This window comes from Panthera uncia (assembly GCF_023721935.1).
Source record: "Panthera uncia isolate 11264 chromosome B2 unlocalized genomic scaffold, Puncia_PCG_1.0 HiC_scaffold_24, whole genome shotgun sequence".
Classification (NCBI taxonomy): Eukaryota; Metazoa; Chordata; class Mammalia; order Carnivora; family Felidae; genus Panthera; species Panthera uncia.
In genome coordinates this window covers 109348049-109371887 of record NW_026057580.1, presented here as the reverse complement: position 1 = coordinate 109371887, position 23839 = coordinate 109348049, and the positions used below count along the sequence as shown (strand labels likewise).

Sequence of the window (23839 nt, the reverse complement as noted above, 5' to 3'; positions counted from 1 at the left end):
ATGGGGCGTGTGAAGGTGCACGTGCGCTCGGACTTACGTGAGCGCGTATGTGTCTGCCACGATGGCTTTAGGGCCTCCAAAGTTTACAAAACCCCTAAAGCTTTTAAAATAAAAATAGGGGTTAAACCATTTGGATCTTCCAAATTAGAAAGAATAAATGAACCACCCAGCTGTAGTTATAGGCAATTAATGTGATTCTGGGAGGGCTTCGCTGCAAGATAATGGAAAAGCTGATTATAAACGAGCCAGGAGTAACGAGGGAGGTCAGAGCGGTCCCTTAGCTCTGAAGGAGAAGCCGGAGCTCTACTCTATCCCGCGCTGGCTGCTGCCGGGTGCGGGTCTCCTTCCACGCTGGCTTCCAAACCTGGCTGCCCACGCGGGCCACGCGGGGAGGGCAGGCCGGAGCTGACGTGGGCCTGTTCCCCCAAGGAGGGGAGGAGCCGGAGGGCTGGAGCCTGGCCTCCTTTGTGCAGCCCCTGCAGCTTCAGAAAGAAGAGGCGGCTGAAAATAAACCCAGGGCAGGGCAAGGGAAATGAGGGCAGAGAGGGAGAGAGCAAGAGTGAGGTCCCCGTGAGAACAGACTAAAAACAGGACTTCTGACCTGGAAAGACGCCGGCAGAAGCAGGGAGACTGGAAAACGTGTGAGTCAGGGAGCTGACTGGATGTGTCTTTTCACTCTGGCCAAGAAGAATCTCGAAACCACACTGCAGACGCACCCTGGTCCTTAGGCCGACCCCCATGGCTTGAATGTTTGCATTCTGACTTTATCCTTGTCTTAATTTTGGTTTTAAATCTCTCTCCTGGGCTATATATATATATATATATATATATATATATATAATTTCATGTTTTGCTTTCTTATATCCTACTGCAGATTCTTTTCTAAAAACAAGTCAGCGCTCGAATAAACAGCCCAACGAACAAGTCTAGAGTACTTTTACCCTCCGAGCTGACCAAGTTCACCAGGCAAGTGGTGGTTCAGGCTGAGCTAGGACCACCTTCCACAGCATGCTGTCTTCAGAAGCTGCAGTCTGGGCCATGCCCCCTCTCTGGACACCTGTCCACGCCCCGCCTGCCACCCCCGGCCAAAGGGGTCTCGCACTTTGCATGTCCAGCCTCTGGGCCTCCCGCTGGGAAAGACCAGCTTTCTGGCCCTATTCGGCTCTTGCGGGAGCTGTCGTGTCCTCAGAGACGTGAAGGGTTCACCCTCTTCCTCAGACAGTTTGCCTGTGGGGACCCCTCCCCCACTCCCAAGTCCCCCTGTGTGGGAGGAACACCGCGGGATCCTTAGGGGATATCCCTACCCGGTGGAGGACAGCCATGTCCCCTACACGCCGTGTGTTGTCACACTGGACCTTGGGGATCCCTCACACGACCCACTGCGGCCTCTGTGTGGTAGTATATGTGGCTAGGTTGGGAGCGAGACTTGGAGAATTCATGTCCGCAGCTTGCACAGCAACAGCACATTTTGTGGCTAAGGAGTAAGGACCTGGGTTCGAATCCCAGTCCTCCACATACCGGCTGCATGCTTTTCTTGGCCTCTCTGCACATCAGTCGGGCGGGGATAGTAATCAACCACCTTGTGGGGTTACTGTGAGTGTTCAGAGATTTAAAGTGCTTGGTTCAGCGCCGGGCACAATGCAAATTAGGACGATGATCATTTTTATTATTATTTCCCTTGGGTGGTGCACCCTGGCCTAACAGCCTGTTGGAGAAATTGCACCACTGGAACTCTGGGGTTCAAAGCAGGAGCCGCTGGAAGCTGCGGAAGCCTGGTAACCGGGACACTAGTCTTGTGTGACCCCAGCCCCAGACCTCAGTGGTCAGGAGAGGCTGTCCACCCGCCCAGCGATCTGTCCCCAGTCCTGTCACAGTCTTGTCATGGGACACCGTGTTGCCACCGCCCCAAAGACTGATGCCAAATGGGCCTTGGACAGAGAAACCAAGCCCCTGGCTTAGGTGAAGACTAGTTTTTGAAGTTTCCTTTGATTTTGGTGCCCATGCTCCGCATCGTGTACAGCTGTCTCATATGTAGATACTTTGTCTTCTAAGCTTTCCTTATTTGAGGAAATCTTCAGGCTGAGAGGAATTCTCTCTGGAGAAGCCAGGATTCGATCCCCAGCTTCCCTTGCAGCTAGGACGCAGCCCCATCAATGAGCCACGCCCACGCAAGCCCTTGATCCAGAGGTAAAGAATATGCGGGAACAGGCTCAGCGTGGGGGAGAGGGGGAGGGGGGGCTCCTGTCCTGCTCGCCCTGGTGAAGCAAATACGCCTACTTTCGGGTGAAGATGTCGGCTGAGGCTGCAGAGCCCGCCCAGAGCTGCCGGGTCCCGTTCCCAGGGCAGAAGTGGCATCAGGGCGGTGGCCACTGAGATGGCCATGGGGCTGAGCTCCTGCCACCTGAGGTGTGGGACGATTTTAGGCACGGATCCTGGAAGACCAGCCTTGCTCTCTTTCTCCAGCTCCCTAGAGCTTTCTGTGGATCACCCAATAACCAATAATTCCCTTTCAGCTTAAACTAGCCCGGGTATGTTATGTTCACGAACAAGAGGACTGAGTGATAAGCCACCGACTGACCCATTGCCTTGAGCCGGGGCCCCCCACTGAGCACTTCGCTGCGTCTTTCCCGAGCCTCACAGCCCCCTGAGGACACAAGCGACTTCAAAGAGCCAAGCTGCCTGGTGTCGCAGCCTCAGGCCAAGCCATTTGAGGCCAGCAATGGGTCTCTTCAGAAGAGACAGTAATTTTTAGCCTTCAAACCTAAAATGCTCTCCAGATCTTCTCTAGAAGGGACTGAAACACCTGCTGGGGCACTAGAGCTACTCAGGCCCTTGAAGGTGCTCCCCGGGCCACCTGGCGCAGGCTGGGGATCCCTGGGTCCTCTGCATCCCAGCCCCCTCTCGGCCTGATGCCGCTGGGTCCGAGGTCAGAGGCGGCTGCACCCCAGGACTCCTGGGGAGGGGTGCGTACCTCCCCGGCAGCCCCCTCAGTCCCGTGAATCTGGGGCTCAGTCCACCTCCCAGCTGCAGGCAGAGACCTCCCCACTGCTCAGAAGAGCGACACTGCCTTAGACTCTGTGTGTGGTGTGCGTATGTGTGTGTGTGTGCATGTGTGTCTATGTGCATGTGTGTGTGTGCACGTACACGTTCGTGTGCGGTGTGTGTGCACATAGGTGTGTGTGTGTGTGTGTGTGTGTGTGTGTGTGTGTAAGGTGCTCTTCTCCTGGGCACAGTCCTTTACTTCGGTTCCTAATTTTATTACATCAGAGCTCTCCACTGAACATTCAGGATATTCAATTAATCCCATCTATGCACGAGTCAGTGCCAGTACCACCGAAGGGACAGTTGTACTCACTCTGTCCTTCAGATGACCCCTGTCCCAAGTCAACGTCACAGAGCAGTTAACGCTTTCTGTGAACAACACTCTTGAACTCCTTGGTTACTTCCTCCGAGCCACAGACAGAACCCAAGTTCTGGAACCAGACATTTGTTATGCTCACTTGTGAGGAACATATATAATGCACGTGACAAAACGTGTGCCTGTGGGGCCTCTGGCGTACAAGGGACAAGGTGAGCCTCCAGCATCACGGAAGGGTCCTGATGCCCCAGCCCCGGAAGAGGGTGTGACGAGAGGGTGGGTGCTGGGTGGGCAATGAGCAGGCGGGCAACGGGGAGTGGGGTGGGGGTCTTCTCTGAGGCTGGCTCGCCGAGAAGGCAGTGACCCCACAAGGAGCTGGTGAAACAGCCAACGCCGAGGAGGACAAGGACACCCGGGTGTTCTAGAGAAGGGGAGCTGAGTGTGGCAGGTAAGAAGGTAAGGACAGGACGTAATTCATGGGCCCCCATGCAGAACGGAAATGCAGACCCTTGTTCAGAAGTGATTAAGAACTTCCAGGCAGTGACAGCAGAGTCAGGAGCAAGCCTGGGGCCCTGTGCGCTGCAGATGGGTCGCCCTGAAGCTGGCCCTGAGTGAGGACAGGGGTTGAGAGGTGGGCAGGGTCAGACCATGAGGCCTCGGATTTTATTCCACCCGTAATGGAATCGCCACAGGAAGGGCCCAAGCCGCGGCAAGATCTGACATGGTGCCCGTCCTTGGACCGCGGCCTGGCTGCTGGGAGGAGCCTGTGCTGAGGAGGTGAGGGCAGGTGGGGGGCAGGAGGGGACCAGGGAGTGGCTTGCTGGGACCACAGGAGAAGAGGTGGTGGGAGGAGGGTGGGCTTTAGAGAGAGCTGATGGATTGGCTGCAGGCGGGGAGGGGATGGAAGCCCTAGAACCCCGCTTGATTTGCAATTTGAGGCGCCCCTTAGCCAACCCCGTGGGAGCACTGAAGGGCACCCTGTCCCAGGGAAGCAGCACCTCTCCCGCGGACGCCCGTTCTCTCCCTCCTCACAGAAGTCTCGTCGCAGCTCACGCCCAGCGACAATGCTTGCTGGAGACGGGTCACAGTCAGGGGCCATCCTGCCAGATGCTAAATCTCCCCCACAAGAAATCCAGACACAAAATGTGCAGTGGCCACCGTCCAAAACCGCTGTGTACAGAGCGGCACCGAGCCCGTGAGGACAGGAGGTGCCACAGTGGGAAACACTGGAGCCCGACGACGTGTTGACTTTGGCAAGCTCCTGCGTGTCTTGTCACGGAAATGGAGTTTATGGAAATTGAAAACGGGGACGAGAGGGCTAAGCGAGGCTACCCTCTCCGACCGTCATCCAAAGCGATGTTAGGAAGGGCAAGAGTTACCATTTCCTGAGCACGTGGGGCGTGCAGGGGACGGTCAAATGCCCTGGAGACTTCCCACACATCATCTGACTCAGTCCTTCCCACCGTCCTGTGACGTTAGTGTGATTATGCCTCTATTTCAGCTGCTGAAAACGGGGCTCAGAGAAGCTGAGTGATTTGTTCAATATCACACAGGCAGTTAAATGAAGCCCAAATTTTATTATTATTTTTTAATGTTTATTTATTTTCGAGAGAGAGAGAGTGCAGAGCGCGAGCGGGAGAGGGCAGAGAGAGAGAGAGAGAGAGGGAGACACAGAATCGGAAGCAGGCTCCAGACTCTGAGCTGTCAGCAGAGAGCCCGATGCGGGGCTCGAACTCATGAGCTGTGAGATTATGACCTGAGTCGAAGTCAGACATTTAACCGACTGAGCCACCCCGGTACCCCAGTGAAGCCCAAATTTAAAAAACCAGGTGGCAAATCTTGTGAGCATTATGATTGGGCTTAGCGGGCCACAAGAATCCTGGCGCCCTTGCCAGTGGCTGATACGGGAGGGAGCATGGGACCCGTTCTGGGCAACGAGTCCGGAGAAAAAAGTGTGGGAGCAGGGGCTTCTGGAAAACACTCTCTCCCTGTGAGTCTATCACCTCTCCTCCCTGTCTATCGGCATATTGTAGGAAGGTAAGGTGTGTGGCCCGGGGCAGCCTTTTAAGATCCATGAGGTGACAAGGATAAAGCCAACCCGCTGAAGATGGGAAACGGAACTTGGAATGTGTGGCCACTGGCCTGTCAAACCAATCTCAGGACCTCCCACCTCCAGATTTCTTGAGTGAGTGGAAAATGTCTTTATGGTTGGAAGTCACTGTTAGGTAGTTATTAGTTACTTCCAGTTGAACACCTCCTAACATAAATCCTGGGCTGGTCTAACTTCAAAGCCCATGACTTTTTTTTTTTTTTTTTAAGTTTATTTATTTATTTTGAGAGAGACAGAGACAGTGTGAGCGGGGGAGGGGCAGAGAGAGAGAGAGAGAGAGAAAGAGAGTGAGAGAATCTCAAACTGGCTCTGCGCTGTCAGCATGGAGCCCAACATAGGGCTTGATCCCCTGAACCGGGAGATCGTGACCTGAGCTGAAATCAAGAGTTGGACGCTTAACCGACTGAGACACCCTGGCGCCCCCAAAGCCCGTGATCTTTTTCCTGTTACACTCCAATGTTTACATGGGGGTCCAGCTGTCATCCGATGGCCACGGTCAACCTAATGCCCAACAGTTACAGAAACAATTGGATTTAGAAACTGAAAAGAAAACTCAGTTTAAAGAAGGAGAGGTGGTCAGTTCAGCAAGATCAGAAATCTGGCTTCTGGCCTTAATTGTTCTTGGCATGAATCCTAGCATCACAGAACTTCAGAGCTGGAACAGACCAAAACAATCATCTGGTCAAGCCCCGTATTACAGGTGGTGAAATTGAGCCTTTGGGAGGCTAAGGCTTGCCTCAAGGCCCACAGATAGCATCAGCCCCCAACTGGAACTTGGCCCTACCAGTCGGCTCTCAGACAAGTGATCTTCTCCTTGCTCTCCACACAAACTCCTTATCGACTTTGTCCCAAACTCTGATTGGCCAATCGTCTCAAATCAAAAAGAAATTGTCCAGCGCCTGGGTGGCTTAGTCAGTTAAGCATCGGACTCTTGGTTTCAGCTCAGGTCATGATCTTGTGGTTTCCCGAGAGCCCAAATTGGGCTCTGCGCTGGTAGCACAGAGCTTGCTTGAGATTCTCTCTTTCTCTCTGCCCCTCCCCCACTTGTGCTGGCACGCACCCTCTCTCTCTCTCCCTCTCGAATAAATAAACTTAAAAAGAAAGAAAGAAAGTAAGAAGTTCTCAATTGAATCACATTCTTGTGACAGGATAAACCTTGGTGTCATTGACTGAGGTTTCTTTCATGCACATTTCCCTGTTGTATCAAGTTGCCTCCCTCTTCCGATGACTTCAGCAGCACACCCTGCCCAGAAAATAGAAAGAGCCCAGAGACAGGGGGACAGGGTGGAGAGTGTCAAGTTCTTGGCTTTTCAGATTAAAATTGGTTCTTGAGTCTCATCACAGAGACAGCTGTCTTGAAAGCAAGTGTTGGACATTTGGAAATTGAGAGATTAGGCTCTGGCGGCATGCAGTCGACCATAAATTGGGAAGAGAAGAGCTGAGGAGTCAGAGCACCATGCGCCTTAATGAAGACTGCCCAGGCTGGAGAGAAAGGGAGCTCAGGTGCTGGAGAAGCCCTTTGAAGGTGACAGACGTGCAGGGAGAAAGGGCAGGGAGGGCAGTAGAGGCCCCAGAGCAGACCTGGTGACTCCAGCACTTTCGGGCACTGGCAAGTCCCTACAGGCGTCTGTGGTGGGTGGCTATGCGGTGGCACACACCGAGGCTGTCCTACCCAGTTTATGGGTGAACCAAATCACTCAAGGTCTCCCCACCAGCTGGGATGCTGGAGCCACCAGGTCTGAGATCTGCCTTTTTCCGCACCCATCTCTGATGCCCAACCTCTGCATTGCCAACCTCTGCCCCTACCTGGGAATAAACGCCTGCTGGGGTCAGAGAGCCACAGCTCAGGGATCAGGATACTTAGGACCCACAGTCCCCTTTGTGATTTTGCTCACATCCTGAAAACGCTCCCCCAGGAAGCTGGGAAACCCAGTTGCACCCACAGCTTTGGGAACTTAGACTTGGACCCAGGGGTCAGCGGCCGCTGGTGCAGCACCTCCACTCCCCCTGAGGCCCCAGGAAGATGGTGTCCAGGAAACCCGGCCCTGGGACACCCGCGGGAACTTGCTTCCCGATGCTGACCTCGAGAAGCGGTGCGTGGGAGGCACACAATTCCCCAATCTCCCGGGTGCCAACGCTGAACGCCCCCACTGGCCACCCGGTCGTGGGAAGTTGCAGGTCCCAAGACCACCCGTCGGCTGGGCTGGCGGAACCCCGTTTCCCCTGCCCCGCAGCGATCGGTGGGACCCGTGGCCCGCGCCCCCCACCCAGCGCTGCAGCCCAGTGTCACCTGCGCCCGGTGCTGGGCTCCCCGTGATTCCAGTTACTGGGAGGCCTCGGTGGGTTTTAGATCGTTCTGAATGACTTGCGGCGGGGCCTGAAGCCCCTGCGTGCGCTGCGCCCCAGCCCGCGGCGCCCACACAACCGCAGCCCGGCGGTGCACCACACCTCCTCCGGCTCCGGGCCCCTGGGAAGTGTTCCTCTGCCTCTCGGCCCTGGCAACACCACCCGTTCCTTCCTTCAGGACAGACCCCCCCCCCCCCCCCCCCCCCCCCCAGCGCCAGGAGGCGTCCTGATTGGCCCAAGCCCAAGAGCAAGCTGAGCTCCCTGACGGTGATTGGTTGGAAGTGGGCCCCGCGTGCAGCTTGGGCCACGTTCCTCGCTCGCTCGGGAGAGACCCTGAGAGACGCCCTTCCTCTCGAGACTGTGTCTGGATGTCCAGCTCGACGGGGACCCGGAGCCCCACGGGCCGAAGCTGGTGCCACCCTACCTTCAGCCGCCTGGTGTGAAATAACACGTGGCACCGTTTTCTGTGCCCGATGCCAGAAGCATCCTCGCTGCTCCCTGATTCTATAAATGCTGAAAACACCTCCGGGGCTTCTGCGGAGTCAAGTCCTGCTTTGGTTTTGCCCCGGCTCGCCTGGGGCATTTTCCTCTCTTCCTCGTTTGCACGCTCTTTGCTTGACCCTCTCTGGTGACCAGCTCTTTAGTGAGAATCACGTCTCGTTATGCTTCCACCCAAGTCCCCCTGCCGCCCAGAAGCAGCGAAGAGACTGGGGACTTACACGTGCTAATTCTTAGCCTCGCCTCTGGGCCATTATTACCCTGATTTTACATACGGGCACGGTCACTGGAGCTCAGAGAGGTTGACGGGCTTGTCTGAGGTCACAAAGCTGGCAGCTGACAGAAACAGAAATCGAGTCCTTACTAGACAGTCTCGTGGCACCTGGGCTGCTCCACGCCCCTGCCTGGGGCCTCTGCCGTCCACCGTCTCACCCGCCCCTGCTCTTCACCATGTCCTCACCCTGACCTGGCTTCACCGTCCAGGAGCAGGAGAGGGAGACACCTCCACCGCCCGGAAGAGGAAGGAAGGGGGTGTGAGGTGTCGTTGTCACACAGCATCACAAACCACCAAGGTCCTCGGTGACACACGACGGCGATCTAGGCATCCCTGCTCCGCGGGCTCTAGGCTTGCCCACGTGACTCGCTTAGGCCAGCGGGCACTGGGGAGAGTCCCACGTGATGGTTCTGGGGAGAACGCGTCTGTTCCCATCGATGTCTTGCACTTTTGCCATCGCCACGAGGAAAGGCTCCCTCGGAGCAGCTGCCGCCCCTTGAGCTGGGCCCAGAATGCACACACCTGGGGTGGAGTCATCCCTGAGCTCCGCAGGGAGAAGCTGAGGCTTCCAGCCACGCCCAGCCTAGAGCAGCGACTCCAGGCCAAGCGCGGACGCTGCGCGAGGCCAACTGAGGTGAGCAGAGCTGCCCAGCTGCCCTTGTAGACGCTTATGAGGTGGCACGAGGTTCTGGTTATCGGCGACGTGTGCGGTGGTGAAGATCCTCTGTGCTCGGTGAGCGCCTACGTTTTCGTGACTTGTATCGGTTTACCGCCTCTTTGACGCAAGAAGTGTTTTGGCCTTTGGGTGCTATTTTTAGAAGATCTTGTGGGCCAAGCACTTAACAGAGGACCTGGTAGAGAGCAGACACTTGGTAAATGCAGTCGTGATGATGATGGTTTGGTGACGTTGATGATGGTGGTGGTGTTGGTGGTGAGGATGATGGTGACGATGATGGTGATCATGGTGGTGGTGATGGTTTGGTGACGATGGTGATCATGGTGGTGGTGGTGGTTTGGTGACGATGATGGTGGTGGCGGTGGTGATGTGGTGATGGTAATTTTATCAGGCACTAATTAGAACCCTGGCTTCTCAGGGCCACTCCTGAGCTCCTGACTCCTCCACCGAAGGAGAACTTCCTTCTAGAGAGACCTTGGTGCTTCAGAAAGCCTCAGGCTTGCCACCCAGGTAGCAGCACCTCCTTCGTCTCAGGCCGATTCCACGGCAGCTGACCCAGGCCTGAGTGGCTCTAACGGCATTTACCTGCCCCTGTGTTTACCACACAGAAGATAACTCTTCAAAAAAAAAAAATTAATGATATTATTATGGAAAATAAACAATCTGAGGCATCACAGAGAAATGTGAATTAAAATGAGCTGTGTGATGGACTTTCCATCTTGTTGTTTCTGGAAGGAGGCCAAGACCTGGAAAATAATGAGGTGATAACAAGGAGAAAGAAAGGCTGTGATCCTTCTGCCACCTCCTAGGCCTTCTGGGGCAGGTTTAAGTCTCTCCTCTCTGTCCCCTGTGGGTTTCCTGGAGCCTTCTGCAGCTGAGGATAGTGCCGCTGTCACTAGAAGGGGGAGTGGGCCACCAAGAGGCACAGGTGAAAGCCAGATTCACATAGCCCGCAAGTGTGGTAGGTCCCCAGGGGAGAAAATGCTCAGGGATGTTCCATTCAAGTGGGAAAGATACTTTCCAAACAAATAAATGAAATGACTGCAGGTACTAACAAATGCTTTAAAGTAAAGAAGGCAAAAAAAAAAAAAAAAAAAAGGAGAGAAAGAAAATGGTAAGAGAAACTTGAGGTGGGGAAAGGAGTGTTGGGGGTTGAATTATGTGTCACCCCAAAATTCAGATGTTGAAGCCCTAACCCCTTGTCCCCCAGAATGTGACCACATTTGGAGACTGGTCCTTTAAAGAGGTGACTGCATTGAAATGAGTTCAGTAGGAAGGTCCCTAATCCAAAATGACACTGTCCTTATAAAAAGGGGAAATTTGGACACAGACACACAGGGAAACATGACGTGAACGAGAGCTGGGCCATTTCCTCGCCAAGGACATAGGCCCGGAGCAGGCTTTCCTCCACAACCCTCAGAAGGGACCAGCCCTGCTGTCATCTTCACAGACCCCAGGACAGAACACGCAGAGTGAATTAGCTGAATTTCCAGGCTCTTTAGCAGGATTGCAGTTGTTTGCAACCTGTCAGTTACTGAAGGCCGTGCTTGAACTGGTAGAAACTCAGCCACTCCCTGCCCATCCCTGAAGTAGGTTCCTCGTCCCTCCCGGCCAGACTCCAGGCCTGTGGCTGCCTTGCTGGTGGCTCGATAGGTCGGAACGGGCCGAAAGGACAGGAAGCTTCCAGAAGAGCTTTACCACGGATCCTCCAGCTCTGGAACCTCTTTCAATCCCAGCCTCAGCCTTTGCTTGCCAAAGGCAGTCCTTACTGCCCATGGGAACCAACGTGAGCCGCGTGTGGCCGCGGACCCAGGACATACTGTGTAACCAGCCTGCCATCTTGCCACTGGCAGCCTCTGCTGCCACCACTGGAGAAACAAGTTCTCAATTTCCTTTCATCTTTGTCCACCACTCCAGCCGTAGAGTAATAAGAAAATACTTTTGACAAGGGTCAAGCTTGTGGATGACACTTTTTTGGTATAATGCTTAGCCAGTTACTTTGCATAAAGCTGGAAAGCGATCGCTCTGTGCCATCTGGCTGTGCTGGTCCTCAGCATAGAATGCCATCAGTAAGCGATTTAGAGGGCAAGAACGATCCTTCTACTAGGGTATACATATCTGAGTCCTCACCTTATACTGTTAGATTATAAGCATGCATTCTCAATACTTCTCTTCAGTTTGACACAGAATAATGGCCAGGCTTTCAGGGCTGCTCCTGTTCTGCCTTTATAGCTCTGAGTCTGGCCTCTTTCAACACCCCTGGTCCCAGGAAGGCAAGCTCTTTCTGTTTTATTTCCTGCATCTTCAAGGTCATACCCTTGAGCTTTGGCAGAAAGTCCATAAGGATTCTGGGCGGCTGTGTCCGGAGGGCCTCAAACTTGCAGAACTCTGAGCCCATTCTCGTTTTTTCTGGGCACAGATCCCCATCTCCTATGACATCCCTGTGACTAAAATGGGGACACACAGGCTGGAGGCAACATGGAGCCCTCATCCAAGGGCTGAGCAACTAGTTGAACAGCTAAACCTAAAATGTGTCCCAGAAGCAGATGAGTGTTAGTTCAAAGGGCTGTCCAGGGGAGGGTCCCCGCTGCCCTTGGCACTTTCTTGTTCCGTATTTGTGTAACACATGGATTCAGACACGACCGGGGCATAGAAAACATATTATCCTAATAGTTAAGAATCTGGGCTGGCACTGTACTGCTGGGGTGAATGAAAGCCAACTCTCTTGCTAGCTAAATGTCCTGGGGCAGGTTATTTAACCTCTCTGTGCCTCAGTTTACTCAGCTATATAATGGGGATCATAGTAGTTTTGCCTTTAGAATTGCTGAGTGGTGGGGTGCCCAGGCGGCTCAGTTGGTTGAGCGTCCGACTTCGGCTTGGGTCATGATCGCGCAGTTTGTGAGTTCGAGCCCCGCGTCGGGCTCTGTGCTGACAGCTCGGAGCCTGGAGCCTGCTTCTGATTCTGTGTCTCCTCCTGTCTCTGCCCCTCCCAAGCTCATGTTCTAGCTCTCTCTCTGTCTCTCAATAATAAGTAAACATTAAAACAATAAAAAAAAAAAAAAAGAAAAGAATTGTTAAGAGTGTTAAGAGTTGGGACTTATGAAGCATCTAGAATTTACCATCTGGGTATTGGCTGTTGTTACCACAGCTACCCTGGTTGTAACAGGGGGGTGGGGCACTGGGGGACAGGAGGAGTAAATGCACCAGTGAGCAGAATAGCATCCAGAATATCTAAGTCATGATGATGGGTGAATTTAATGGTTAAGCTGATCGTTGTGCCCCCAGTGTCTCGAAGTGGTATGGGGAGGAAATGTTCAGTAGCAAGTTACACAGAGGTCAGCCACAGGGTGGGCTCCCCTCCCAAAAAAGCTTATGTAATTTCACTCTGTGCCCCTAGATATGGGTGATCGGAAGAGGGAGAGCATCAACCTTTGCCCTAGACAGACGGATCACACATGGACAGATTTGGGGTGCCCCCTGTAAAAAGAGTCCAGACAGGCAGGAACGTGTGCAGAGAGGGAGATGGTAATGCAGGAGCTTGAAAGCATGCGAATCAAAGTGAGGCTCACCGCAGTGGCAGGTAACGCGCTTGCCATAGAGACGGAACACAACAGCTTATTACTTGCTCACTAAGTGATGCTTCTAAGTGGGGAGCAGCCCTCCTCCAGCAGCGGGGTGGGTGCCTCCCTTCGTGCTGAAGGAACGTGGGGCCTGTGAGTGGAAGGTTTGCGAAAGCCAGGTCTGCAAATGACCACATGGCCTGCGCTCACGTTCATCCCAGGGCCACGCCGACCTTCAAGAGAGGGTGGGAAGTGCAGTCTGGCCAATGAGGCCAGAAGAAGAGAACTCTGTCATCAGCCAGTGACCCCTGTCACTCTGCCCAGTGTGAAGAAGGTCCAAGAAACTAAGGATGTCAAGCCTGAGAAAACTTGGGAGAAAACAAGACGTGTCTTCAAACAATGGAAGGGTCTTCTCACGAAAGAGAGGATCATCTTTGTGTCACTCCAAAGGGTAGGAGTCAAATCTGTGGATGCACAGACCTAGGGAAGCAGGTGGGGTGAATCGACCATCCCAGTTTGCCCAGACTCTCCGGTTGTAGCCCTGAAAGTCCCACCTCCTGGGAAACCCTGAGGGGTTTCCAAGGACCAGGGCACTTGGTCATCCTAGTTAGGGCCAATTTTGGGTTGATACAGGTGTGTCTAATCCTAAGAGTTCTCTCGGGCAGCTCTCCTTCCCCCATCCCCATCCCCACTCATTCAGATAGGAGTTATAGTGCTGTTGACTGTGAGTTCAATGTTAACGAACCAATAATATATATTAAATACTGTGTCTTTAAGCAGAAACACATGTACATCAAGGTTGTGGGGTTTTTTTAATTTCTAAGTTTTTGTTTGTTTATTTTTTTGTGTGTAAGAGAGAGAGAGAGAGAAATCGTGGGAGGGACAGAGAAGAGGAAGACACAGAATCTGACGCAGGCTCCAGGCTCCGAGCTGTCAGCACAGCGGCCGACATGGGGCTTGAACTCACGAACCGCGAAATCATGACCTGAGCCGAAGTTGGACGCTTAACCGACCGAGCCACCAGGCGCCCCAAGGTTGGGTGTTGATTGAGGAAAATGTTCTGACCAGTGGCTTTTGGAAACCTAACCCTGTATTTCCCCTAGCAGCAATGGTGCGGTATTTGCTAATTCAGTGATTGTGATGACATTATAGAATGTAATTACCAAAAAATAACAAGGCCGAATATCTACGCAATGGAATATTTTTTGGCCGTAAAAAGAAATGAAGTACTAATACATGTTGTAATGTAGATGAACCTTGAAAACATTACGTTGAGTGAAAGAAGCCAGTCACAAAGACCACATACTATGTGATTCCGTTTTATGAAATGTCCAGAATAGGGGACTCTCTAGAGACAGAAAGATTAGTGGTTGCTCAGGGCGGGGGGAGGGAAGGGGGTTGGAGAGCAGAGGAGCAATAGCTAAAGGGCACAGGGTTTCTTTGCAAGTGATGAAAATGGTCTAAAATTGGCTTGCGATGGGTGCACACATCTATGAATAAACTAAAAAAACACTGAATTGTGCATTTAAAGGGGTGAGTTGTGTGGTATGTGAATTACAGCTCAATAAGCCTGACATCCCTCTGCTCTTCACAGGGGGGCTCAGCCCCTGCCCCAGCATCGCTTGTGGGAGCAGCCCCCATGCCTCTCTCTCCGGCGCCACTCTCTCCAGAACGCTAGGGGAGTGGGTTCTCTCCTCACAGGAGGAAGACTTCCCAGCAGAGGTGCTGGTGCAGGCCGGGTGCTCCAGGAGAGCACAGGTTCTCTTCTTTGCTTGTTGGAGCACAATTTAGAAGATCACCCCATGGACGTATCAGAGCAGGAAGCCAAGCAGCCCGTGGCAGTGATTCTAGATGACATAGCTGTACGTCTCTTCCGACCCGGAGAGCCTTGTATCAATCAGGAATGCTTTTGCCCACGAGTAACAAAGCACCTGACAAACAGTAGCTGAGCAATGAAGAGAGGTAATTACCTCACACGGCCAGGAGTCCGGAGATCTGCCGGCCCAGGATGGGCACAGGTGCTGGACGGCTTCCGCTCCCCCATCCTAGGCCTTCCACCTCGTGGTCATGAGACACCAGCAAGCCACGGCCATCACATCAGCACACAGAAGTGTTCTTTGGGGCAGGAAGGTGGCAGACGTGCACAACGGCATTTTCCTTACTTGACTTCGCCAGAGTAGCTTGACATCAGGAGCCTCCAAAACCCCATCAGCAGGCTTGCCCTGTGTCTCATTGGCTGCAACTGGGTCACATGGCCGGTCTCCGAGCATCGTGGGATCACAGTGTCGTGCTTAGATCAAGCACGGTGGTGCCTTGGGAGGTTGACAAAATGGAACCCCTGTCTCTCTACCTCAACCAAATCCAACCGCTCCCAGCAAAGTGAGACGAGAGATGGGCAGTGGCTGCTAGGTGGGCCGTGACCGCCATGGGTGATGTAACGGGAGACAGAGGAATATTGACGGTGTTCTCCTCCAGGGATACTATTTTGACATTTGGAGAACCACCAGAAGAGAGAGAGCGTTTCCTTGGTCCCAGGAGGTGAAGCATTATTGTGTGACTGGGTATCCATCTTGTGGCCACCTTCTGGCCTCTGTGTGGCCCTTGGCAACTCCTGATTCTCTGGGAGTGGAATGCGCTTTGAAACGCATGTGTTGGCATTGACGAGGCTGAATGATGGCTCATATCTGGAGATCTGATGCGTCTGTGATGAGCGGTCGGATGCCTTCCACATGTGTGTGCTTTCGCAGACACACACCCTAAATGTGCCCACCATGTCTTGTGAATACAGCAAAACAGCTGCAACCTTCTAAAAATTAATTGGTTTCTGGATCATTTGCATTTTTTATAGTTTGCCAACAAAAGATAGGGAGAGGGGAGGGAATTTATTAATGTTTGAAGAAATTCTCCAAAAGGGGAGGCAGCGAGCATTTTCAGCAAGACCCAGAGACGCTCATCTAAATACGACACCACGTTGCTTTCCTAGCCGCCTCCCGGGCCAGCCCCTCCGAGGGGAGAATTGATATGCAGCTCTAAAAGTAGACAGCTGCTGTGGGCGCCAGAAACCGCCTGGGGCTCACATTATTTTAGTCGGGGTCTGCATTATGGTTTGGTAACGGCCATTTTCAGAAAACAACCAAGGCAATTTCAGGATTTGCTGTCACAATAGGCACACTAAAAATAAAGTCAGCATAAATAGATTAAGAAATTGACAGAATAACAAGGCATAAAGAATTAGAATGAGTGCACTCGCTCCAGATGACAACCCAGTGCCCGGAGCCGAGGGAGACGGGGGTGGGGGAGGAGTCTGAGCTGCTGACTCGGTGGTTTCTCCGCTGCCTGACTGCGGAGAGCTTTTCACAGGGACAGGGGGACAGCCGGCGCTTAATCTAATTCCACGTTCGTGGTGGCGGAGGCACTAAGCTGAGGGGGGGTAGCCACTTAAAAGTGGCTGACACCCCTTAAAAGACAGATTGGGAGTTTTCCGCAGCTGGCCCTCTAGTCCCAGAGGTGACTTTGGAGAAAGGGAGGGATGTAGTAAGAAGTGTTGAGGGGTGGGGGGGAGAAAAAATGTTTTTAATTCAGTTGTGATATTTGGAGAAAATAAATCTGTGGCAAACTAGCACGAGAGGAAAGAAGAGACAACTATGTGCTAGAAACGGACTGTGTCATCAGAGGTCAATACGTGCTAACTTTGGGGAGGTGGACTCTTCTGATCTAGCCGTTTCAGGCAGTCTTAATCAACTAGTCAGTGGCAGAGCTCTGGCTGGGGATTCTGAATCCCTCCCCTCCCCCGCTCCCCAAACACACACATACCAGTGTGGCAGGAAGATGTCATCGCTTCTTTCCCACATCCCAAGCTGGGTGCCAGAGAGAAGCAGGCAGGGAGCTCGGGGAAACCCCAAATTCCTCATTGTCTTCACCCTTCACTGATTCTAAGCTGAATAGAATAAAGCGACAGACGCTTTTTATCAGAACATCTTATGGCATTTGGGGGGGAACATCATTTCTCAACCAAGTTCCCTGGTGTTAACAGATGTTTGGCGGGGGGGGGGGGGGGGGGAAAGGTGTTCTTAACGTAAGTTTAGGAAATTTCTGGTGAATTTGCAGAAGGGCTTCTCAAAGCCCTTAATGTGATAAGGTGCTTTGTGGACCTTGCAGAAGGGATAGGATGGATGAGCTCCTCAAATGAATCTTACCATTAAAACTCACCCTTTTAAGAATTTCTTTTTGGTGGGCCACCTTGAGGGATGTCTCTGGATACTCACCACATGGTTTTCAGCCACCTGAATGTCCTGAAGGCAGTGCCTCCTCCTTGAGAGAGGTGGGAAAGTTAAGGACACAGCCCTCTGCATTCCTGCCTGGCCAGGGTCAGTTTACTTTGAAAAGGGTAACATTTTTATTGTGATTTTTTCCAGTTCGGGGTACCCATTCAGTTGTCTACAGGAGATGTGGATGAAAGACTGAGGACAATGGCAGGAGTTCTCCAGCTTGGGGAAGGAGGAGGGACCACAAGGTCAGTCTAGACCCTGCCTGCTGGTGGATGCCTCGCTTGTGCCCCTCCATGCTGTGCTAGTATTTTGGCAGACCTTCATTACAGGTCAATAAAAGTTACATAAATGAAATGGGGCTCCGCTGCGGAGACATTTAATCATTTCATTAAGCATACTATTGTGTCCAGGTGCTCTGCCAAGTGTAGACCTGGTTATGACTTCATCTAATTCCTAACTGCTGGGGAAATAAGCGAGCGATTCCTCTGATGTTCCTCTCAGTACAGCCCTCCCCAGGCAGCTGCAAGAAGACAGGCGGCCAAGACGGGCTCTGCCGGAGGAGTTAACCTCCCGTGTTTTTGTAAGGCAGACAAGACTTCTAATCAATCTTTCTCTTGAAGGTTCTCTGGCCTGACTGGAATGAAGAGAAGACGAGGGGGGAGGTTGTGTGCTAGGGTGGAGGGTGAGAGGATGTGGGGGAAATCTGGGTCCTCCAGCTTGGCCAGGGCTTCAGAGCCTCTTGGGTACCCAGTACTATGTTCCAGAGGGGGGTATGCACTCTTGGAAAATGTGGTAGGCCCCCCTCCCCGACCCCTGGGAGATCTGTGCATGCATCTGCAGCCAGCCCCACTAGGGCAAGGCTCAAGAAGCTTTGAGGCTGTAGAAGAGCCGTCAGTACTGCCTGTGGTGGGGACCCACCAGTGAGCAGCACTCGTGGAGTGAGAGAGGATCCTGTCTGGGCATCGTAGCAGCTGAGAATTTCAATACAGGACTATATGGTGAAAATCGAGATGCTCTCCAGAATAGACCCACACATAGATGGTCAGTTGATTTTCAGCAAAGGTGCAAAGGCATCTCAATGGGGGGAAAGGATGGTCTTTTCAATAAATGATGCTGGGACACCTGGATATCCATCTGCAAAACATGAACTTCCATCCAAACCTCACACCGTATACAAAGTTTATCTTAAAATGGACCACACACCTCAATGCGTATAGAAGAACACTGTAAAACTTGTAGCAGAAAACATAGGAAAAAGTTTTGTGACTTTGGTTTAGGCAAAGATTTCTTAGCTACAACACCAAATGCAGGACTCGCATAAGAGGGAATCAAGGTGATAAATTGGATTTCGTCAAGATGAAAAACTTTTTCTCTTCAAAAGAAAATAGAATGAAAAAGTCACACCAAGACTGGGAGAAAATATTTGAACAATACCTATCTGATAAAGGACTTATACCCAGATTGTATTTTTTTTTAACTCTCAAAACTCCACAACAAAGAAAATAAACAACACAATTAAAAACTAGACAGAAGATCTGAACAATTTACCAAATTGTCAGAAAACGCCAAAGAAGATACACAGGAAAGATGCTGAAAAAATTCATCACTAGGGAAATATAAATAAAAACCTTGATAAGATACCACTATACACCTACTAAAATGGCTAAATTAGGGGCACCTGGGTGGTTCAGTCGGTTGAGCTGATCCCAGGGTCCAGGGATCAAGCCCCATGTCAGGCTCTGCACTGACTGTGGAACCTGCTTGGGATTCTCTCCCTGTTCCTTCTTCCCCACTCACACTTACTCGAACTCTCATTCTCGCTCTCTCAAAAAAACAAAAAACAACAAAAAAAACCCCAAAACAAAAAGAATGGCTAATTTGAAAAGACTGACCATATCTAGTTCTGGTGAGGGTGCAGAACAATGGAATTGCAAATATAAGTCAGAAATAATTGGGTTACTTTCTAGAAAAAGTTATTCTGGAAGAGTGCAATATGACAAAATAATGGTTAATTTGATGTCAGGGACCTAGAGCTCAGTGTCCTGGGTCAACATACAGATTACTCCCCACCCCCTCCCATCTGGCACCTCTGTATCAGATATTTGGGGTAAAAAAAATGTTTGAAAAGTTTGGAAACATAAAGAATATCTCTAGGAAGAAAGGTGGGATTTCTCAGTGTATTTCTTTTTCTTTCTTTCTTTCTTTCTTTCTTTCTTTCTTTCTTCTTTCTTTCCTTTTTTAGTATAATTTCTTTTTCTGTTATCCTCAACCAGAATGGAAAAAGTTAAATACAGACTCTTGATAAACTTCCAGACTTGTGCACGGAGACCTTAGGAAGATTGCCAAAAGTTGCAGAAAGTTGTTCATCAATACATATTATTTGCCAATATTTACCTACTCTTATTTAAAAAAAATCTTTTTTAACATTTATTCATTTTTGAGAGACAGAGAGAGACAGCACTAGCAGGGGAGGGGCATAGAGAGAGAGGGAGACACAGAATCAGAAGCAGTTTCCAGGCTCCAAGCTGTCAGCTCAGACCCTGATGTGGGGCTTGAACTCATGAACTGGGAGATCATAACCTGAGCTGAGGTCAGGTGCTTAACCAACTGAGCCACTCAGGCACCCCCACCTACTCTTAGGCTAGGCGGTAGTATTTACCTCCTGCTAGAGAGGTTTTATAAATGATAATGCCATTGAGTTTCTGAAGGAAGGTATGAATAGCCAGATTTTAGAGATGATTCAACTGGCCTTCAGAAAAGTTAAGTAACTTGCCCAAGGTCACACAACTCCTAAGTGGCAGAGCCAGGATTGAAATTCAGGTTAGTCTGATATCAGTCCCTGTCTTTTCCCTTCCATTCACTGCTTCCACCAAAGGACTGGTCTCTTGGATATACATATATGGGTCCTCTTGGGGCATGTACTTGACTTACTTCCCTCCTATTTTGTCTTTCATCTTTTATGTAATGGTAAGAGATATGTGTTCACGGTTTGCTCTGTAATTTCTCTCTTTTTTAAATTTTTTCAAACTATACACAAGTACTATATTTATTTTTATTTACTTTAAATGTTTTTAATGTTTATTTTTGAGAGAGAGAGAGAGAGAGAGAGAGAATCTGAAGCAGGCTCCAGGCTCTGAGCTGTCAGCACAGAGCCCAATGTGGGCTTGAACTCACAGACTGCGGGATCATGACCTGAGCAGAAGCCGGACACTTAACCGACTGAGCCACCCAGGTGCCCCTATTTTTTTTAAGTTTATATATTTATTTTGAGGGAGACAGATACAGTGCAAGTGGGGGGGGCAGAGAGAGTGGGTGAGAGAGAGAGAATCCCAAGGAGGCTCCGCACTGCCAGTGCAGAGCCTGATGCAGGGCTGGAACCCACAAAGCCGTGAGATCATGCCCTGATCTGAAACCAAGAGTTAGATGCTGAACCGACTGAGCCACCCAAGCACCCCTGCTCTGTAATTTCTAATGGTTACAGCATCGGCCCCCTACCCCAACCCCACCAGCAGTTTCCAAATACTTCCCAGGCAGGAATTACACATGCCATCTCTCTCTCTCTCCCCCTGCCTGTCTCTTCTTCAGCAGCTTGGCCTGTTTCACTAACCCTAAATAGAGAACTTAAAACCTAAACTCCCACAGCTCCAGTCCCCAGACAAGGAAAGAGGCCTAACTATGGAGTAAGGTCACCCCGGAAAACCTCTAGACCTTCTAGTAATGGGGGAAGGTTGTGCTTCAAAACTTCTCTGATCAGTTCTGAGAATGAGGTCATGTTTGACAAACAGCATTGTTCTGTGCGAGCGGCCGTCAACTCACTTGGCAGGAATAAAGACTTGGAACATGCCAGTGATTATTTTTAATTGGATGGGGCTCGTGGCTGTACCAAAAATCCATGTATTTCTGATGCTGCTGCGGCTGTGTTGTCTTGGCCCTGCCACTCCGGATGGCCGGATGTCCAAAGGGTGCTGGTGCCTGCAGAGAGGAGCCCCTAAGCCTGGGGCAGGGGTGGGGGGGTGGGGGGTGGTAGCAGATGCCCCCCCCCCCAGGGCTCCTCCTACCTGCTGGGATGAGTCCGCTATAGGCCAGCAGGGGCTGGGCTGGAGGGGTGGTGCTTAGGGGGCAAGGGGAGCCAGAGGCTGCAGGGTGCAGGAAGGTGTGGGGTGCACCGGGTGGAGGAACCCGCTTGCACTCACCAGCCCGGGGCTTGGAGGGTCTGACAGTTTGTAGAAAATGCAGATCCTTGCTGACGATCTGCCACTCTATGGGGGTACTGGATCCCATAGCAGGGGTGGCACTAATCCCATGCACCAAAGGGCCAAGTAGGAGGCGGTAAGACAGGGAGCCTTGGAATGCTCTTGTTTCTGGCTGCAATCACCATTGTGAGATATTAAAACTAAAACAACAGAATGTCACCTCTTGGACATCCATGGACAGCATGTCTGTCCTCCTTTGCCGGCAGCTGCCAAGGTCTTTAGGGAGATGGGGTTGTTGGGTTTTGTTGTTTGTTTTTGTGTTTTGTTGCATGGGAGGGGGTCGTCTGGGAGCAAAGTAGATGAGGCAAGTTTCTATGGAGTCTTTACAATTCTTTTTTCTCTTTTAGAAATGATGCATTAAGGAAAGCAAAGTCACTGGATACTCACACTGTTCCGGAGGCCTCCAGTATAGTTTCAAGGTTTTTCTCAAGAAAGACAAAGGCATGGCGTCCCTTGCTGTGTGGCAGTTTGCAGGCAGAGTGACCCCTCTGTCTGTGGGCCCGGAGGGGCCCCAGAGCCTGGAGAGCAGGGTCCCTCTCTGGGCAGCGTGGCTGGGGCGCAGTACCACGGCAGACCCGCCAGGGCCGCAGACAGCAAACGCTGGGCTGCGGTTTCGTGGCTGGGCCTGGGAAGTGCTCTGCGCATGGTGCTGTGTAAGCCGGCCGCCATCAGCGCAAGAGAAGGGTCTTTTTCAGATTTTGGGAAGCTGCTTCTGGACCACAGAACACCTTACCAGAAAGATAAGGGGGGATTCCCCGTGGCGTGTGGGGGTTTGCTGCAAGGCCTGTGAATTGTGCCAAGTTGAGACTCCTCTTGTCCTGAGAAGTCCCCGTTTCACATTCAATAGCATCAAAAAGAACTTAAAACATTGTATGGTAAGACCAATTACAGCTTCTAGTCTTTGTCCCAGGTGGGTCTTTAACCCCCCTCTGTAACTAACACATACATCTGAAGAAGAAATCTCAGAATTCAGATAGCCCCTAAATCCACCTGAGCCCGGTCCTCTGGAAAACACCCTTGACATCTACATTATGAGCCCGAGGAAGCTTTGCTTGTAGACTGGGTTGCATTCCCTACAAAGCCCTTGATTTTCACAGCCACCTAAGCTATTTCTCTCTCAAGGCATTGCCTTTGTGTAGAAATTTATCATATTTTTTTCCTCAGTCCAGAAGTGAATTATTTTTTTTTTTAATTGAAGAAATCCTTTAAGCTGTTTTGGACTTATTCAAGCATGTAAAAAGGGTATTTTCCATCCGTAGTTCAGATGCCTAGTATGTTCTCAGATAGCCCAAATAATTTGAATTTAAAACTTTGAATTGGGCCTCTTTATGTAACATCTTAAAAAGGTGCCATTTATGAAGAAAAATATGGTCATGAAATAAAGGATATGGGGAGTAAGTGATCCTGCTGGTTACAGTAATAGATGGGGACTCATAAATCTTAGTTTCTATTCTTGGCTCTGGAAAGAATTTATGTGTTCACTGCGTTTGGCACATGGAGGCAACAGGGAGATAGATTCAGGAGCTTGGATAAGAAGGAAATAGGATCTCCCTGTAAAAGTTAAACTATGAAATCCACACAGAAGAGACCAGAGCAGGGGTGCCTGGGTGGCTTAGTTGGTAGAGCATCTGACTCTTGATCTCAGGGTCGTGAGTTCAAGCCCCACATTGGGCGTGGAGCCTACTTAAAAGAGAAGAGACCACAGCAAACGTGTGCACAACCACCTTAAAGAAGCATAACAGTGGGCTAGTCAGATGGGGGTCAGCTAGAATTGCACAGGGAGAGTGGCGAAAGCAGCTGCTGGCAGCTCGTATCCAAGTTCAGGAGGAGGAGCTGGGGGGCACAGGGGAGACTGAAGAGGTCACAGGATACCTCTGGATACCTCTGGGCTGAGCACTGCAGCATTCTGCATTGTGAGAATCAGTAGAGTATCCCTGGCTGACTGGGTTTCAAACCCCTGCTCTGCCATTTCCCAGCTGTGTGATCTTGAGTCTCTCTGAGTCACAATAGCTTTACCTGGGAAAATGGAGATAACCATAATTACCCTACAGAGTTGAAGAAGGATAAAATGATAAAATGTATATCAATCACTTAGCAGGGTGGTGGTGGTGACTGGGGTGGTGATGATGGTGGTAGTGAGAAAGGTGGTGGTAGTCATAATAATGGTGGAAGTGATTATGTTGGTGGTGACCATAGTAACGGTGGAAGTGATTATGGTGATGATGATGGTGGTCATAATAATGGTGGAAGTGATTATGGGGGTGGTGGCCATAGTAATGGTGGAAGCGATTATGGTGATGGTGATAGTGGTCATAATAATGGTCACAGTGATTATGGTGGTCGTGGTGGGCCTATCCTTGATGCAGAGTTGGATAGGTCTGGTTGGCAAAATCTCATGCCATGATCAATGCCCACTCTCCAAAGACACCAGGAACACACAGGTAGTTGAACAAAGTTGGGTTTCTTGCTACTCGTTGCCTCCAGGGAGACTGCACG

At 51.1% G+C, this 23839-nt stretch overlaps 1 protein-coding gene across 1 annotated transcript; it reads left to right on the top strand.

Annotated features, from left to right (window-relative positions):
* On the top strand, window positions 1-22228 carry LOC125939162 (uncharacterized). Its single transcript, XM_049654677.1, has 4 exons — window positions 1-37; window positions 8550-9220; window positions 17238-17335; window positions 21691-22228. Exons 1-4 carry the CDS (start codon window positions 1-3, stop codon window positions 21824-21826), a joined length of 942 nt encoding a protein of 313 aa, XP_049510634.1. The 3' UTR covers window positions 21827-22228.
* Window positions 22229-23839: the final 1611 nt, after the last annotated feature.

Excerpts from the sequence above, each read along its gene's own strand:
- LOC125939162 (XM_049654677.1), top strand. The coding sequence starts at position 1 with ATGGGGCGTGTGAAGGTGCACGTGCGCTCGGACTTAC. Across the intron at positions 38-8,549 it reads GCACGTGCGCTCGGACTTAC|CCTCGCCTCTGGGCCATTAT; the intron begins GTGAGCGCGTAT and ends GCTAATTCTTAG. Across the intron at positions 9,221-17,237 it reads GCTGCGCGAGGCCAACTGAG|TTCGGGGTACCCATTCAGTT; the intron begins GTGAGCAGAGCT and ends GATTTTTTCCAG.